Source organism: Lycium ferocissimum, chromosome 10 (genome assembly GCF_029784015.1).
Source record: "Lycium ferocissimum isolate CSIRO_LF1 chromosome 10, AGI_CSIRO_Lferr_CH_V1, whole genome shotgun sequence".
NCBI classification, from domain to species: Eukaryota; Viridiplantae; Streptophyta; class Magnoliopsida; order Solanales; family Solanaceae; genus Lycium; species Lycium ferocissimum.
Window position 1 is genome coordinate 19,442,416 of NC_081351.1, and position 17,573 is coordinate 19,459,988.

Here is a 17,573-nt window from a genome sequence, read left to right on the forward strand (position 1 = left end):
CATTCTGAGACTGTAAGGGATTTCAGACCCATTGCATGTTGTTCTACCATATACAAAGTGATTGCTAAGATCATTTCCAACAGACTTAAAGGTATTTTAGATGGAATAATTGGACAAGGCCAATCAGCATTCATACCAGGAAGACTTATCACGGACAATATAATCTTAAGCCATGAATTGATTAAGGGATATACTAGGAAACATATATCACCCAGATGTTTGATCAAAGTGGACCTGCAGAAGGCATATGACTCCGTTGAGTGGATGTTTATTGAGCAGATGCTAAAGGAGATTGGGTTCCCCAGTATGATGGTAACATGGATTATGGTGTGTATTAGAACAATCAGTTACACTCTCATGCTTAATGGTAATCTATCAGAAACCTTCCCAGCCAAAAGGAACTTAGACAGGGTGATCCAATGTCCCCTTATATCTTTGTTATAGTTATGGAATATCTAGCAAGATGTATTGGGACTTTACAAACAGAACTTGATTTTAATTATCATCCTAGTTGCAAGAAAATGGGAATTACTCACTTGTGTTTTGCTGATGATTTGCTAATGTTTGCCGGGGGGATGAGCCATCAGTGAGTTTAATCAAGGAAAAGTTCCTCCAGTTCTCAACTGCTTTTGGCCTGAAGGCTAATATGTCTAAAAGCCAAGTCTATTTTGGAGGAGTTACTACGCAAAAACAACAGGGTATATTAGGTATTCTGGGATATAAGCTGGGTGAACTCCCTTTTAAGTACCTAGGTATCCCACTATCAACCAAGAGATTGACTGTTTTACAATGTAAACCATTGGAAAATAAGATCACTGCTAAGATTAATAATTGGATGGCTAAAACTCTATCTTATGCAGGGAGAATTCAGCTCATTAAAGCAGTGTTGTTTGGGGTTCAAGCCTACTGGGCCCAATTGTTCCTACTACCTAAGAAGGTGATGAAGTTGATAGAAGCTGTGTGTAGAAGTTATCTTTGGACCGGAGAAGCTACAATCTCTAAGAGAGCATTGGTTGCATGGGATAAGGTATGCTTACCTAGAGAAGCAGATGGATCGAATCTTCTGGACCTGAAAATTTGGAATCAAGCTGCAATTTGTAAGCTATTATGGGCATTGAGCCTAAGGAAGGAAAAATTGTGGATAAATTGGATCCATACATATTACATTAAAAGGCAGGATATCGACAGCATGAACACTCCTAGCCAAGCTTCCTGGATGGTAAGGAAAATCTTCAACATGAGGAGAGTCTGGCATACAATGGATGCAACGAAAATGGTTCAAGGTAGTAAATTCCTCATTTCAAAGGTGTATACTGCTATTAGAGGTGATGTTCAAAACGTGGAATGGAAATATTTAGTTTGCCATAACAGTGCAGAACCAAGACAAGTATTTATTTTGTGGCTACAACTGTAGGGAAGGCTAAGGACAAAAGAAGTGCTATTGAAATAGGGGCTGACTGTTTCTCCTACTTGTGTACTATGTGATCAAGCTCCCGAAAATGCAAATCATCTATTCTTTGAATGTCCATACTCTCAGACACTGTGGAGGGAAGTCTTGAAGTGGCAGACATGGTGTAGAAGGATTAGCAACTGGGAAAATGAATGGAAATGGATCGTAAAACATTCTAAGGGCAGTGGGGCTAGAGGTATTATCCTGAAGGCCAGTTTTGCAGTTGTGGTGTACTCCATTTGGATTGAGAGAAACACAATGGTGTTTCAGAACAAAGTCAGGCCAGTTGAAGTTGTCCTCCATCATTTGCAACTGGGATTGTGCACTCGAGTTAGGGATAATAGGAGACTAGTGAACTGCATTGAAACATACTAGTATGTAGATAGGAATTTGGGTTGCAAATTTTGATGTAGTTGTAGATTTATTACTTCTGAGAAGAGTGGGTTAGGAAGATCCCTCTTGGTTCTGTAATTTGCACTTGGTGATTAATAAAAGTCTCTTTAATTGCAAAAAAAAAAAAAGATCAATGAAAATAATTTCTGAAATGAGAACACTGATGTGGCATCTCAAGCAAATCTATATTTATCTTTTTTCATGACTTTTTAAAATTTTACTCCTTATTTCAATATAATTATTCAATTATTAAAATACTTTCGCTATACATAATTATGATTATGACTTATGAGTCTTAAATGAGGAAATATAAGGAGATTCCGAAATTGCATTATGCTTTCGTAAGGTTAAAATATAAAGGCTCACGAAGATAAAGGCTCGTTTTTACAAATTCAATCCTCCTCTTAATCCTAAACATAGGGTAGGATACTGCTGTAAATTTTTCTTTTTCAATTTTTTTTTTTTTTTTTTTTTTTTTTTTGTATTTTGAAGTTGCAATATGTAATGTAGATTTTGTTCGTCACATAAATATGTTTGATATAACACTGTGTTTACTTGAAAACATTAATTAGGTATATTTTGGCCTTCTAATATTGAATGTTATGTTTCTTTTGAAAAGCAACAACTGGATATAAAAGCTTATTTCTATGTCTAATTTTAGGATGTTATTACAGGAATTGTTTCAGAGAGAGTGAGCCATTCACGAAGATCGAAAATTTATAGGTATATCCATTGTGTATTTTATTGTTCTCTGATTTTTTTTCATGATTATTTGTTATTGGTTATATTTTATATTTCAGACCCCACTTTATGGGATTTCACAGGGTTTGTTATTATTGTTGTTGGTTATATTTTATATTCTAGAAATTAAGATTTAACTATAAAATATTAATTACGTACATACTAAACTAAATTTTGTGTTGAACTTTTGTTCTTATAGTTTCAAAATTGATATTTTCCCAGATTTTATTTAGTATTTTAGAAGTTATATTTATCTTATTTTCCCTTTTATCTTATACCTTATTTTGGAAATTCAATCTTATAAATAGAAAAATAATTTTTTTTTTTTAAAAAAAGGAAGGATGATACAAAGACTATAAAAATTAAATCTTAACCTTGTGTTGATTTTTAAAAAAAAAAAATATTTTGTTATTCATGAAACTAATATTATATCATAAGATATAACAATCATACGCCAAAGAAATTATATGTTTTTTCAATTTCTAATTGAGTGTCCTAGCTACATGAAATATAATGTTTAATTTATAGTTCATTTCTAAAGAATCGAATGTCTAATCGTGATGATATCATTTCGTCAGTAAAATATATGATATCATCCAATTCTGACAAATAGTAAAACAAGGGATCGACGGTAATAGTTAAACGAGGTTGAAGGATGCAAGAAAGAAACATTCAACCTTGAGAATACAACTATATCAAGGAACACTGAAAAATATTACGGTTGGGGAATGTAAATAAGACAAAATTGATAAAAAGTAAAGATGAATGTTTTTACTATTAAAATTATAACAAAAATTCCTTAATCATAATTTAATTTTTTAAACGACCGCCCAAAGCGCGGCCAATCTCACTAGTATCTATTATATGAGTACAATTTTTTTCCCTTATGTCATCATTAATCATGCAACTTTTCTTGTTTCTTTCTTGCTGCTGTATCATTCATTATTTGGTGGGACAATAATCCATTATACATGCTAGTAATATTTGACTTTGACACATTAATGTGTAGTCCTCTCTAACTACTAATTTTTTTGTTTGCAAGTAATGAGGTGAATTCAATAAAGGGCTGTGAAAGATTGCGTTTCTTTGATTTTGGGCGAAAATGGGTTTTAAGTTAGATAATAGTATATCATTAGTGTAAAAACAAAATTCACTGACAGTCGTATATATAACATAAACTCTAAAAAAAGGCGTTGCTATGGAGAGCGACAGAAGAGACGAACAGGGCAAGATAAAATATTTTGGAGTAAAATTATAATTAATAAAACTTAGGAGAAGTGAGCAAGCGTTTCTTCTGTTGTTTTCTAAAATGTAATTGACACGAGATGTGTAGCACTATTTGCCGTGGACCGCTCAAAGAGTTTGCCGTTACCGAATTTTCACCTTCGACAAAAAGTTGCACTGTATATATAAGGTATTTTTATATGTTTTATGTAAATATATAGATTTTGAACACCCTAAACACAAGAGTAGGGGTTGGTTTAGTGGTTTAGGGGATTCAAAATTCACCTTGAGGCTCCAAGTTCAAAGCCTTGGGCACTACATTTTTATTTTTCGAACCCTCTCAGAGAATATTCTAGATCCGCCACTGGGCCTCACAAAGAAAAAAAAATGTATAAAAGGATTTTTTGTGCAAATTGGAGAGAAAAGTATATTATCACATTTAATTGGTTTTTCCTTAAGTCACCCTTAATCATGCCACTTCTCTTTGTTTCTTCCTTGCTGTTATATTATCCATTAGTTGGTGGAATAATATTCTAATATCATGCATGCAGTAAAACTTGACTTTGACGTTGAAACATAAAAATCTTGTCAAAAAATTGGGTGACATATGTAGGATTTTCAGGATTCGAAAAATAAAACTTCTCTTTGTTTCTCCCTTGCTGTTATATCATTCATTAGTTGGTGGGATAATATTCCAATATTATGCATGTCAGTAAAACTTGACTTTGACATTGAAACATAAAAATCTTATCAAAAAATTGGGTAGTCGTCACCAGTAGCTTATGTAGGATTTTCACTAAGTGGGTCTAAAAAATAGTGATTGGGATTTGAACTTGGAACCTCAATGAAAATTCTAAACAGCCTAGACCGCCAAACGAATCTCTTCTTTTGTTTTTATGGTGTTTAAAAGCTATATATGTACATACAAAATGAAAAAATATCATATATATACGGTATCATTTTTGGCCCAGTGAACACCCTCGGTGGGCCCTAGATCCGCCCCTGGTCGTCACTAACAACTACTACTCCCTCTGTTTCAATTTACGTGAACCTATTACGTACTATTTGGGGAGTCTTCGAGGTAGATCTTTGACCATATTTTCCTTACATTTTTTTAAAATTATTTGAATTATAAATTATCACGACTTATAGTATTTTTTATGTAGTTTCTAAATATACAAATTTTATTTTTATAAACTTGAAAAATCTATTTCAAAATTTAAGGTCAAAATTATAAAGTTTGATCCCCATACTCCAAAAAGGTTCATATAAATTGAAACGGAGGGGGTATCTTTTTGTTCTTTGTACACCTATCAAAGAATCTTCTCCATCACAGGGGCCCGTCATATATTTAATTTTAACAAAAAAAAAGAGTTTATAAGTCCTGTGAACTGATAATATATAATTTTTTTAGTCTATCAATCTAAGTTGACATGTAGTAATATATATAGTAGTTGTTATACTAATGCCCCTCCCTCTAATACAGTGATGCCTACATTCTTTGATTTTGCCTTAATTAGGGAACGAAACACTAATAGTCTTGGTCATGATCACAAGAATTAAAATATATATTAATATTTCTCCAATTAATGTATTTCTTATTACTGAATATTTTATCAGGTGAAAAAAATGAGACCTTCTTGAGTTCTTTAATCACTTTTTAATTACCATTAAAAATTGTAATAGGATGGATAGAGTGTCTTCATTCTTAACCAGAGGTTCGAGAATTTGAATTTTTGGATTGAATATCCGGATAATAAGCTCTTCCTCCTTCAATAGGCCTCACGCGGTGCTAATCGGATTAATTGGGACTCCAAATCGGATACAAAACAAAAAACAAAATCACTTGTTTACAAATCTCTATCATTTTTTTTTTTTTACCTTCTTTTTCTTTTTATGCCGTAGTTTATGGTGTGTGGGTGTGGGGTGGGGTGGGGTGTGGCGGCGGGGGGTAGAAGAAGAAAGTAGTAAATTTTCACATATTGCGTACGCCTGGTACATTGAACGGTTGAAAATTGATTGAACTTGAGGGAGAAGTAAAATTCTGTTAAAGATCAAACATTCTATTGCCACCTAACAAAAGCATTGAATTTACCCACACAAAAAAAGGCAATGAATATTAAAATAAAATCACGCACTCAAGAGTCATGTGGTCCATCTAGTGATCAATGAAGTAAATTAAGAATATAAGGTCTCGTGATATTCAAATTTCAGCGGAGGTAATTAAAAATGTTAGGTGATTTCTTCTCATATGTTCAAGCTTAGGTGGAGGTAGCAGGTACTCCGTGAAATTAGTTGAGGTGCGCGCAAACTGATCCTGACATCAGTATTAAAAAAAACTTACTATAAACTAAACTAGTGTATGTAACACGTCAATTTATTTGTAATATTGTCCGCTTTGAATCTATTCGTTCAAAGCGGACAATATTGCAACCGTAATCTTGCCCATGTTAAGTTTCTTTAACGATATTTTCTTGCTATAGCGATATGAGAGAGAGAAATTGCTATAGCGCGGTAAAATAATGCGCTAAACACTTAATAGTTCTGATAATGCTTTAGCGCGATCTTTGCACTAAAGGTACTTTTGTAACATTTTTTTTGACGTGTCGGGTTCCACCACTGGTCCCTCCAGTGGCAAAAAAAAAAAAAATTAAAACGCCATTGGAGGCGAAACCGAGGTGGTCCCACATCCAAAAACATCATTTTCTATTAAATTTCGTCCGGAAAGTTTAGATTCTCGGTATATTCAAGTCAAGGAGCAAGATTATAAGTTCGAATTTTGGAAAAAAGCGGCGTACAACTCGATTAAAATAACTCTACAAAAAAGCTTCGATTAAGGTTTTCTACTATGAACTTTTGTTATTATTTTGTTATATACATTATATTCTAAGCATGCTTAACATTTAATACTTGCTATTTTCCATTAAAAAAAATGCTTCGATAGGATTTAAGTCTTAGATTTCCTAAATATCCAATATTTCTCTCGTGTTCTTCAACGTTAAACTTGTTCATTACATTGTTATATACATATCCTTCTTCGAGACTCAACATTCTCATTGAGGTTTGTCTTACCATTAATTATCATTATTAATTAAGGTTCACTGGTATATATATAACAATAAACTCCATTATGGATAAAACTCCCTCCGTCTCAAATTATTTGTCGTTTTTTATTTTACACGCTCCTTAAGAAATATTAATTAGGAGATGTATTTGACTAACTTTACCTTTATTTATGTCTAAGTTAATAATTCTCTCCATTAAATGTTTACTCTATTTATGTGTCATCTTCATTAACGACAAAATTCTACTAAGGGTAAAATGGGAAAAAAAAAATTGTGCGTTGAACTCTTAAAACAACAAATAATTTGAGACAGAGAAAGTATATATTGTCCGTTTTAGGCCTAATCAACCCTCGAAGTTGTAAAACGAGTCATTAAAATCTAAGGTTGTTTGCTTCCTTAAATATAGAATACTTCTTTCTTGTTTTTCCAATATAAATTTTGACAACATTTAGTTAGTTTTTTATCCAATATAAACCTTTTTTTTTTAACTTCTATAAACAAGTAATTATTAGTAAATGTAAAACAAAAAAGTCCACACATTTAATTTGTGTTCTGACTTGGCTTTTCCACGTCAACGTAGACTTTGGAATTGAGTGGTAAAAAGAGAGAAAAAGACCCAATAATCAAACAAATTTACACTAGTGAAAGTGGAGACAAAATAATCAGACAGATTTTCCACATTGAAGCATACATTGAAATTTTTCCCTAGCTACATGATTGTATGATAGGTACAATGTACATATAATTTACAAATTTCAATTGACACTAGTAATATGTTGGAATTGCATTTGGTAACCAGTTTTGATATATTATTTAAGTTATATTTATTTTATTTTTTCAAAATTATATGCTAATGAGATCAAAGTTAAAATTATAATTATACAATTACTTATCTGTGTTACCACAAAAAAAAAACGTCTTCTACGCATATTTTTATTGTTAGATGATTGTTATTTTACTTGTCTACGCATATTTTTATTGTTATTTTTATGTAACAAGATATATGTTTGTTTAAAAAAAAAAAAAAAAAAGAAGTTCCTCTCCATGCTCTCTCTTTGGGACTATGGTATATTGGAATTTGAAACTTCAAATTTAAGGGTTTGAAGTTTAGGATTGCAAGACAAACATGTATGAAGTTTGGGATCGACTAACAGGTAAACTTCATACGAAAATATCCGAAGTTGTTTGCCTGATTTTCAAGTTGTATAAAGTTTTGCTTTGGCAAGCCTAACTTCGGACCTGTATGTCTGAAGTTTGTAAATTTAGACCCAATTTTTTTTTTTTAATTCCAGTCATGTAAGTTTGAAGTTAATTTTGAAGTGGCTACATTACTCGTTGCATTTGAGCCTTGTGTAATACTCCTATCCCAAACATGCATGTTTTAACATCTGGTATTTCGAACCCACTATTTGACTATTAATCCATATTCACCCCGCTTAGAACTCATTTAAGAGGAAAGCAATTTCTAATAGAGATTTATTCATTCTCAGAACCTCAAACCCAAGACCTCTGATTAATTTAAAGAGATTTAATCCAGATACAAAATCCCAAAGTTAATTCACCAATTAGAGACCAAGTAAAAGAGACCGTATAAATACCTTTTAGACCAATTGAAGAGTTAATTAGGAGGCGCTGTCGTTTAAATGAATGGACGTCCAAGCTATAATTAATACGATTTGCAAAATTATTTGAACACTAGATAATGGAATTATTCAATATTAATTTTTAAGTTCCACTTGTTTTTTTATTTATCATATAATATTGTTTACCGGTTTTAATTGCCCCTTTTATTTTCGAAGTGACCAACTCAAATTCATAAGAGCCTACTCCAAATAAATTTAAGAATAACTAATTAAAATGCAAATTGCTAATTCTTATATTAATTAGCAGGATAAATAGATTGCCAAAATTATTAGTAACTGTTAGGATATATAATGACCAACTCAATTTCACAAGAGCCTACTCCAAACAGAATTTTATGAATAACTAATTAAAAGGCAAGTTGCTAATTCTTAATTTGATTAGCAGGATAAATAGAGTACATTACCAGAATTATTAGTACTAGAGCTTGAACGTGCATACAATTAAACCCAAAATTATGATCTCTTTTTGAATTTTACTTTTTATTCTCAAAAGGTATTTCTATACCCTACGAAAATATATTAAATATAAATCCGTCGCTGGTATGTTGCTGAATAGCCCATAGGACTAGATTATTTATTTAGTTCATCGCTAATCCGTCGATAAATGAAATCATGATCCACGGATTTTTGTTGTTTAGCGATAGAAATCATCTTTCGCTAATTTTTTTTTTTTGGTTAGTGATATATGGTCGACTTATAAGCTATTAAGTGACTTGTAACCAGTTACCACCTTCAGGAATTAGTCTTTTTTTGTATTTTGGCAGACATGGTTACAAGTTATAAACTTAATATATAGTAAATTTGTTCTGATTAAAATGGCAATGTTAAGGACATTAATGGGGTGCACTACTTAGAAGTAGAACTTTAATTTATTACTAATGACTTTTTAACAACTTTAATTTGCTCAGTTAACAGATAACGGTTGTTAGACACTAACCATTTGCCTTTGTTATTATTTCACTTATACTCCTTTATGGATTATTTTATATGGCGGTGTTTGACTAGTCATGAAATTTAAGAAGAAAGAATATGTAGTCGATAACATGGCATGGCATTTAAATGTTATTAAGGAAAAATGAGCAGTTTAAAGTAAAAGATTTTCACATACAGTTTAGCATATATAAACGGGACACTATAAAGTCACATAAAAGATATGTGCACGTAATACTCCATAAAAAAGTTGGATTTTTAATCTTGAAATAAGGTAGCTAGGTTAATTACCTACTACAACAGGCAAAAATGACCCTTCCAAATATAGAAAAGTAATGTGTCATTCTTGTTTGAACAATCTTAAGAAATGTTATTGTCACGACTCAAGCACATGACACGTATTTCCCGCTTTTGCCTAATATACCTCATGATATATCCCTCAGGCTATGCTACCATCGCGTCCAAAAGTGTGCAGGTCATGTGAACTTGTGGTTATCGCTTATGATTTTATGCACCCCTTCTTCGAAAGCTTGTCAGCTCAAATAGCCTACCCATCTTTTTTTTTTTTAACCCGTCCTCATATGCAACCACCCCCCCCCCCCCAACCCCACCATGAGCTTCATATAAATGAATCAAATTGAATAATTAACAACTTATTTTTTGTTTTATTGCTGAGATGATCATAGAACTAATTTCTTCCAAACATGAGAAAAGAAATGCACAACTACTAAACAAGGAAACTTTGTACATGTATAGCACTTTACCGCATAAGCTGACCACACATTTTTTTCAATTTTGATGTATAATAATACAAGACTTTTAAAGATGCCACCTACCTTATGTGCCTATAAATATTGCAAAATTTTGAAGAACTCATCATCAAATTCTACTAGCTAAAAAACCATATACTGCTTAATTTCTCTAGACCTCAAAAATGCCTACTACATTGTCCTCAATCAATTTTTCAGACGTTACAGACTTTGTGGTGAATGAAGGTCACGGAGTTAAGGGCTTATCCGATATGGGACTCAAAACCCTACCAAAACAATACATTCAACCCCTTACAGAACGAATCACTACAAGCACAATAATCGTCGATGACTCTATCCCAATCATCGATATGTCCAATTGGGACAATAATGGTCCAAAAATTGGAGAAAAAATATGCAACGCGGCTGAAAAATGGGGATTTTTCCAGATTATTAATCATGGAATTCCTCTTGAAGTTCTTGACAATGTTAAGGCCGCGACTTATAGGTTTTTTAAACTGTCCGCGGAGGAGAAGAATAAGCATTCGAAGGATTTTTCGTCTACGCATAACGTAAGATATGGTACAAGTTTTACTCCTCAAGCTGAAAAGGCTTTGGAGTGGAAAGATTATCTGAGTCTTTTCTATGTTTCTGATGAAGAAGCTGCTGCTCTTTGGCCTTCTTCTTGCAGGTAAATATTATATTTACACTATCAGATTACTTATAAAAACGATATGTAACATGTTATCACATGTTACACTATATAGATAACAAAAGAATTTTTACACTGTCAACGTATATAGTTAAAATACTAACAGGGGCAAATATAGCTTTTTCTAAGCAGTGTCACAGGGTTCATCGAAATTTATTAGTATTAGATATTTATATATAGTTAATCAGTAAATAAAAATATTGTATATAGATATATAACAAATACAATGCTTGTCGTTATAATGATTTATTCATTTAATCGATTCTTCGTATGTTGACAACGTTATAAAAAATATTGGATATAGATATATAACAAAGACAATGCTTGTCGTTATAATGATTTATTCATTTATTCGATTCTTCATATGTTGACAACATTATAAAAAATACAATAAGGTCTTTTTGCCACACTATTTTCGTCACAATGAGGTAAATTCATATGACTATTTAGGTCAAATTTAATAATTTATGTTTATTTAATGTCATTTCTATCTTTTCTTCTCAAAGTTTATCTTAATTTAAAATTGTATAATAGAGGTTATGGTGATTTTTACATAAGTGTGGCTAAATTTGGGTCAAATTGGTGTGACAATTTAGCAACTCTCTAAAAAATATTAGATATAGATATATAACAAAGACAATGCTTGTCGTTATGATGATTTATTCATTTATTCGATTCTTCATATATATATATACACGAATTTGTTTTCTCTTTTTTCAGGACTGTTTTTTTATTTTTACAATTTACATACGGTCACTCAGTCGTAGCCTAACTGTAAAGTCGTGTTAAGCATTCGGAAAAATACTATTCTGCCTACCCCACTTGTCAATAAAATAACTTTACCAACCATCACTCATGTTTAAAATAACTTTACCAACCAATACCATCACTCATGTTTAAATGAAAATCACTTTCCGTACAAAGACGAAATGCGATCATTATTTACCACAAAGGGATCACGGATGAAATTCCTTCAACCTTAACTCGAGATTTCGGGTTCGAATCCTAAGAATGAAGAAATTTTTGTAGAGAGCATTTTTCGGCTCCCGGCTTGATTTTGAGCTGAGTTTCGAATACCATATGGTTCTTAAACAAAAAGATTTCTCGAGATTAAGGAGAAAATATGAGAAAAAAAAGGGCCAAAGATTTAACACTATTAGAAAAACGCGAGTCTCCGGCAGACGTTCTCATCGATCGGAAAATCCTTCGAAAACGTTTAATTTCGTTACAAATTCGTATTTTTTAATAGTGAAAAATATAACATACTTCATTTAATGTTGATTTTAATTGTGAATCTTTTTTGTAGGGATGAAGCACTAGACTTCTTGAGAAACTCTCAAATTGTCATCAAGAAGCTCTTGGAGGCACTTATGAAAGGACTAAATGTAAATGAAATAGACCAAACTAAAGAATCACTCCTAATGGGTTCAAAAAGAATTAACCTAAACTACTACCCTAAATGTCCTAATCCTGAGTTAACAGTTGGAGTAGGTCGTCACTCTGATGTCTCAACGTTAACAATTCTCCTCCAGGATAATATTGGAGGATTGTACGTGAAAAAACTTGATAGTGATGACACTTGGGTTCATGTCCCACCAATTGATGGAGCTATTGTGATCAATGTAGGTGATGCTCTTCAAATAATGAGTAATGGAAAATACAAGAGTATTGAGCATCGTGTTATGGCAAATGGGAATAATAATAGGATCTCAGTGCCAATATTTGTAAACCCTAAACCTAATGACTTGATTGGTCCATTGAAAGAAGTGCTTGAGAAAAATGGAGAAGAGCCAATTTACAAGCAAGTTCTTTATTCAGATTATGTCAAGCATTTCTTCAGGAAAGCTCATGATGGAAAAGAAACTATTGATTTTGCTAAGATCAATTAGAACAAGAAAAAGAAAAAGACGGCCTTGGTGGAAAAAATAACTAATTGTTTTTTTACTACTATATTATAAGTTAATGCTTATCCTAATACATTCTGTCTTCTTGTTGTAATGTAATTTTATTTTTTTTGTAATGAAAGTTTGATATCTATTACTATTTCAAATGCCTTGGGATCAACTTCTTGATGGAAATTAAAAAAAAAAAAAAAAACTCTATGCCACCATTGGAATCAGAGGGGAATTCAGAATATGAAGCTTATGGGTTTGCTAAACAACCTCAATCTAATATACGATAATAATTGATTCGCAATCAAATATTTATAGATATTTAGTACTCCCACGGTCCCACCGTCCATTTTTACTTTTTCAATATACTAAAAAAATGAACTTGACGTCGATATGTCCTCTAGAAAAATGTCCACTTTTACTTGTTCGGAAAACCAAGAGACAATTTACCTTTTTATAACTACTTTACCCTTATTATTAATTATCGGGTAGGAAACTTCAAGGGATTGTTAGTGGCTACACACCTTTTAAGATATCTTTGATTGCTTTCAGTTAGATAATTTATAATAATGAGGGGCAATATAGTAAAATCGTCATTTTATTTATTGTTCTTTACGGAGTGTCTTGAAGTCAAACATGAACAAGTAAAAATGTACGGAGGGAGCAATTTTTTTAATATAAATACAAAGCCTATCCTAAAGCTAATAGATTCCCGTGAACCGACCCCACTGATTGGGATCAACTTGCATTGGAGAGATACCTAATTAACACTTTTTTAGGTGTGTATTTTTTTGAATTACGTTTTTCATCATTTACTTTAGGCTATTAATGTGGACTTTTGGTATTAATTCACCTCATATTTACCTGATTTTGTGTAATGACATATAAGGTTATCATATTCTTTTGGTAATTTATATCATTTTCTCCAGCACAAGAAAATAGAAGTTATAAGATAGATAACACATCTTCTTGATTAAACAAAGTTCGAATAAACATCTTTTTTTTTGCGTGGATTGTCCTTCATTTGGGGTGGTCTTTAAGTTTTGCCCTTTAAATTGGTGGTCTTTAAGGTTTCCCTTTCGCTAGGGACTCCTTGGTCACGAGTTCGAACCCCCGCTCAGTGAAAATTTAACAAAAATTTCGCAAGGCAAAATTTTTGCCTTAAGGCAGAATTTGCAAATTCTGCTAGGGCTAGGCACAAATACCGAAAATCGAAAAACCGAACCGAACCGAAACTTCAACAAACCGAACCGGACCGAACTAGTTTGGTTCGGTGTTTGGTGTCCACCGTCAAAAAACCGAAACCAAAATAGCCGAACCGAAGTTTGATAAAACCGAACGCGCACCGAAATTTAATACATTACCCAAAAAAAAAAAATAGTCCAGGCTCAGTAAGTTTAAAGCAAAAAAAAAAAAACCAATTGTAATAAGTCTTCTTTTGCATTTGTATCCCTAATTTTCCAGTTCAATTGAGAAATCAAATATCCTTAACAAAGAAAGGTAACTAGGATGTGTCTTTAGGATTAATGTATATCCTTTATGTGTTTTCTTAATTATTTTTACGGTATGTATATAACACCTAGTAATCCTATATCATGATTATAATTTTCTATTCTTGTGTATCCTGTTTGTTTGATTTTGATTTCAATTTATCAGTTTTATGTTTTATTGCTTTTGAGAATATGAATTAGTGTCAATGGAATCGCTTCTAATATTATATCAAAAAAACCGAAACTGAACCAAACCGAACTTTAAAAAACCAAAACCGAAAGAACCGAACCAAACTAGTTGGTTCGGTGTTTGGTGTCCACCTTCAAAAAACCGAAATAGCCAAACCGAACCGAAAAACCGAACGCCCACCTCTAAATTCTGCCTAAGGCAGAGTTATAACTCTGCCTTTCCTCTGAACTTATGCCTTGTGAATTTTTTTTTTTTAATTTTCACCTGAGTGAGGGTTTGAACCCGTGACCAAGCAGTTCCTAGCGAAGGGCAAACTTTAAAGACTACCATTTTGAAGGGCAAAACTTAAAGACCACCGCGTAATAAGGGCATTCCTGCTGATTGCCCAATAAACATTCAAAAGGCCTGGGGCTGTGTTGTGGGTTGGGCTTTAGCAACATACCATGGCCTGGCCCAAACTCTGTAGAGCCCATGAACTTTATAGTTACAAGGAGAGACATGTTACCGTTAAGGTATAAAATTTCATCGGTATATATAGCCAGATTTCTCTATAACAGTCATTCTCTATAAGAACATTTCACTACAACAATCATATTTTCTGTGGAATCAGTCTTTCCTATTATGTTATATTATATGTTCTCTATAATGGCCTTTCGCGGTAACAACCAAAATTTATTAAGACAAACGACGTTCTTGTAGAAAGATTTGACTATATCATATTTAGACAACGTTATTTAACATGTGCCCACTTTTTAATGTATATCCGCTTCAAACCATGTCACATTATTTTTTTTGACTTTTATTATAATATAACTCTCCATTATTAGGCCTCACATGGGTCGTTAGTACATATAAGTTAAATCCTAAAATCAACATCCAAATGTATGATTAATAGTGGGAAAATTTGCACGATTGTCCTTATTTGGGGGTGGTCTTAATTGTTGCCCCTCAAATTGTTGGTTTTTAATTTTTGTCCTTCGCCTAATATCCCAAGGTTGTGGATTCAAACCCCGGCTCAGTCAAAAAAAAAATTGCAAGGCAGAGTTTCGTATCAAAATTAGGCCTATTTAGGCAAAAGTTAGGCCTTAAGGCAGATGTTTGCCTTAAGGAAAACTTTTCATTTTCTATAAGAACATTTCACTACAACAATCATATTTTCTGTGGAATCAGTCTTTCCTATTATGTTATATTGTATGTTCTCTATAATGGCCTTTCGCGGTAACAACCAAAAATTATTAAGACAAACGACGTTCTTGTAGAAAGATTGAACTATATCATATTTAGACAGCGTTATTTAACATGTGCCCACTTTTTAATGTATATCCGCTTCAAAACGTGTCACATTATTTTTTTTGACTTTTATTATAATATAACTCTCCATTATTAGGCCTCACATGGGTCGTTAGTACATATAAGTTAAATCCTAAAAGCAACATCCAAATTTATGATTAATAGTGGGAAAATTTGCACGATTGTCCTTATTTGGGGGTGTTCTTTAATTGTTGCCCCTCAAATTGCTAGTTTTTAATTTTTGCCCTTCGCCTAATATCCCGAGGTTGTGGGTTCGAATCCCGGCTCAGTCAAAAAAAAAAAAATCGCAAGGCAGAGTTTCGTACCAAAATTAGGCCTATTTGAGCAAAAGTTAGGCCTAAGGCGGATGTTTGCCTTAAGGAAAACTTTTGCCCAAAATTAGGCCTTCCTTAAGGCAAACCTCTGTTTGCCTAACATTTTCCCAAAATTAGGTCTATTCGAGAAAGTTAGGCCTTAAAGTAGAGGTTTGCCTGAATATGCCTAATTTTGGGCAAATGTTAGGCCTTAAGGCAGATGTTTCGCAAAAGTCTTGCTTTGTGATTTTTTTTTTTGACTGAGCGGAAGTTCGAACACAGAACCTCGGGGTATTTTCGGCCACATTTTTAAGCGAAGGCCAAAAACTAAAGACTAGCAATTTGAGGGACAAAAGTTAAAGACCAACGCCTTTGAAGGTCAATCCATGTAAAATAATGTAATAGTGCCCCTACTACTTTCTTTTTTTGCGCGGATTGCCCTTCATTTCGGGTGGTCTTTAATTTTTGTCCTTCAATTAATTAGCCTAAGTTTCTTGCTTTCTTTCTTAATATCCGAGGTTGTAGATTCGAACCCCAGCTCAGTAAAAAAAAATAAAAAAAAATCGAAAGGCAGAATTATGCCCATACAAGGCAAAAATTTGCAAATTCTGCCTTTAAGGCCCAGGCAGAATCTGCCTGAAGGGCAAAAGCTAAAGAACGCCATTTTGAGGGACAAAAATTAAAGACCATCCCCAGCGAAGGACAATCCTGCAAATTGCCCTACCACTTTTGTACGCATTCTTTAGGCCTCATATGGGTCGTTACGTAGTGATTGCACGCATTCTTTCCTTTTCTTTGAATAAATTCAATATATTTAAAAGTTTTTATTTTTAATAAATTTGAATCACCATCTAGCAAATATTTGAGCGAGGATAGAACGATTCACAAATAACCACTTTTCAATCACTGTAATTGCAAAACAATGGAGTATAAATTCTACAAGCGAGATTCCAAGATACTATCACAAAATTTCACTTATGAAATTTGAAACTCTAGACCGTAGCTACCTTTAAAACCCGAGCCAAAAAAGTGGCTATTGGTCAATTCACTATTTCATGAAAATGTTAGGATTTCAATACGTTTTAGCACTACATTAAGGAATAATTTATTTATTTTTTGATCCATGGGAGTGGGAACCAACTTGGCTTGCATCTTGGACAAAGATCACAATAATTGGAGACCAGTCAGCAAGCAAATCTTCAACTCAAATTCAGAAAGAATCACATTATTCATGTTCTCAATACTTTACAATAAGCAAGGTACTGTACATCACAAATAATAAATAAATCATGCTAAAAATCTTTTTCATATCGAGAAATCCTCGAGGGCCAGCTGGTACACAGTTCAAACTAGGCGGATTAAAATATCTCATCATCAACCTTGTCCTTACCACTTTCAAAACCAAACCACATCTATACTCCATGAAAAAATACCAAGCAATAGCGAAAACAGTGAGCAATGCACTAACTATATACACGGTCCTATGAGCA

At 32.8% G+C, this 17,573-nt stretch overlaps 1 protein-coding gene across 1 annotated transcript; it reads left to right on the forward strand.

Annotated features, from left to right (window-relative positions):
- Positions 1-10,341: 10,341 nt before the first annotated feature.
- LOC132035165 (feruloyl CoA ortho-hydroxylase F6H1-3-like) lies at positions 10,342-12,950 on the forward strand. Its single transcript, XM_059425458.1, has 2 exons — positions 10,342-10,886; positions 12,214-12,950. The coding sequence occupies exons 1-2, from the start codon at positions 10,381-10,383 to the stop codon at positions 12,794-12,796; spliced, it is 1,089 nt and encodes a 362-aa protein (XP_059281441.1). The 5' UTR covers positions 10,342-10,380; the 3' UTR covers positions 12,797-12,950.
- The last annotated feature ends 4,623 nt before the right edge of the window (positions 12,951-17,573 follow it).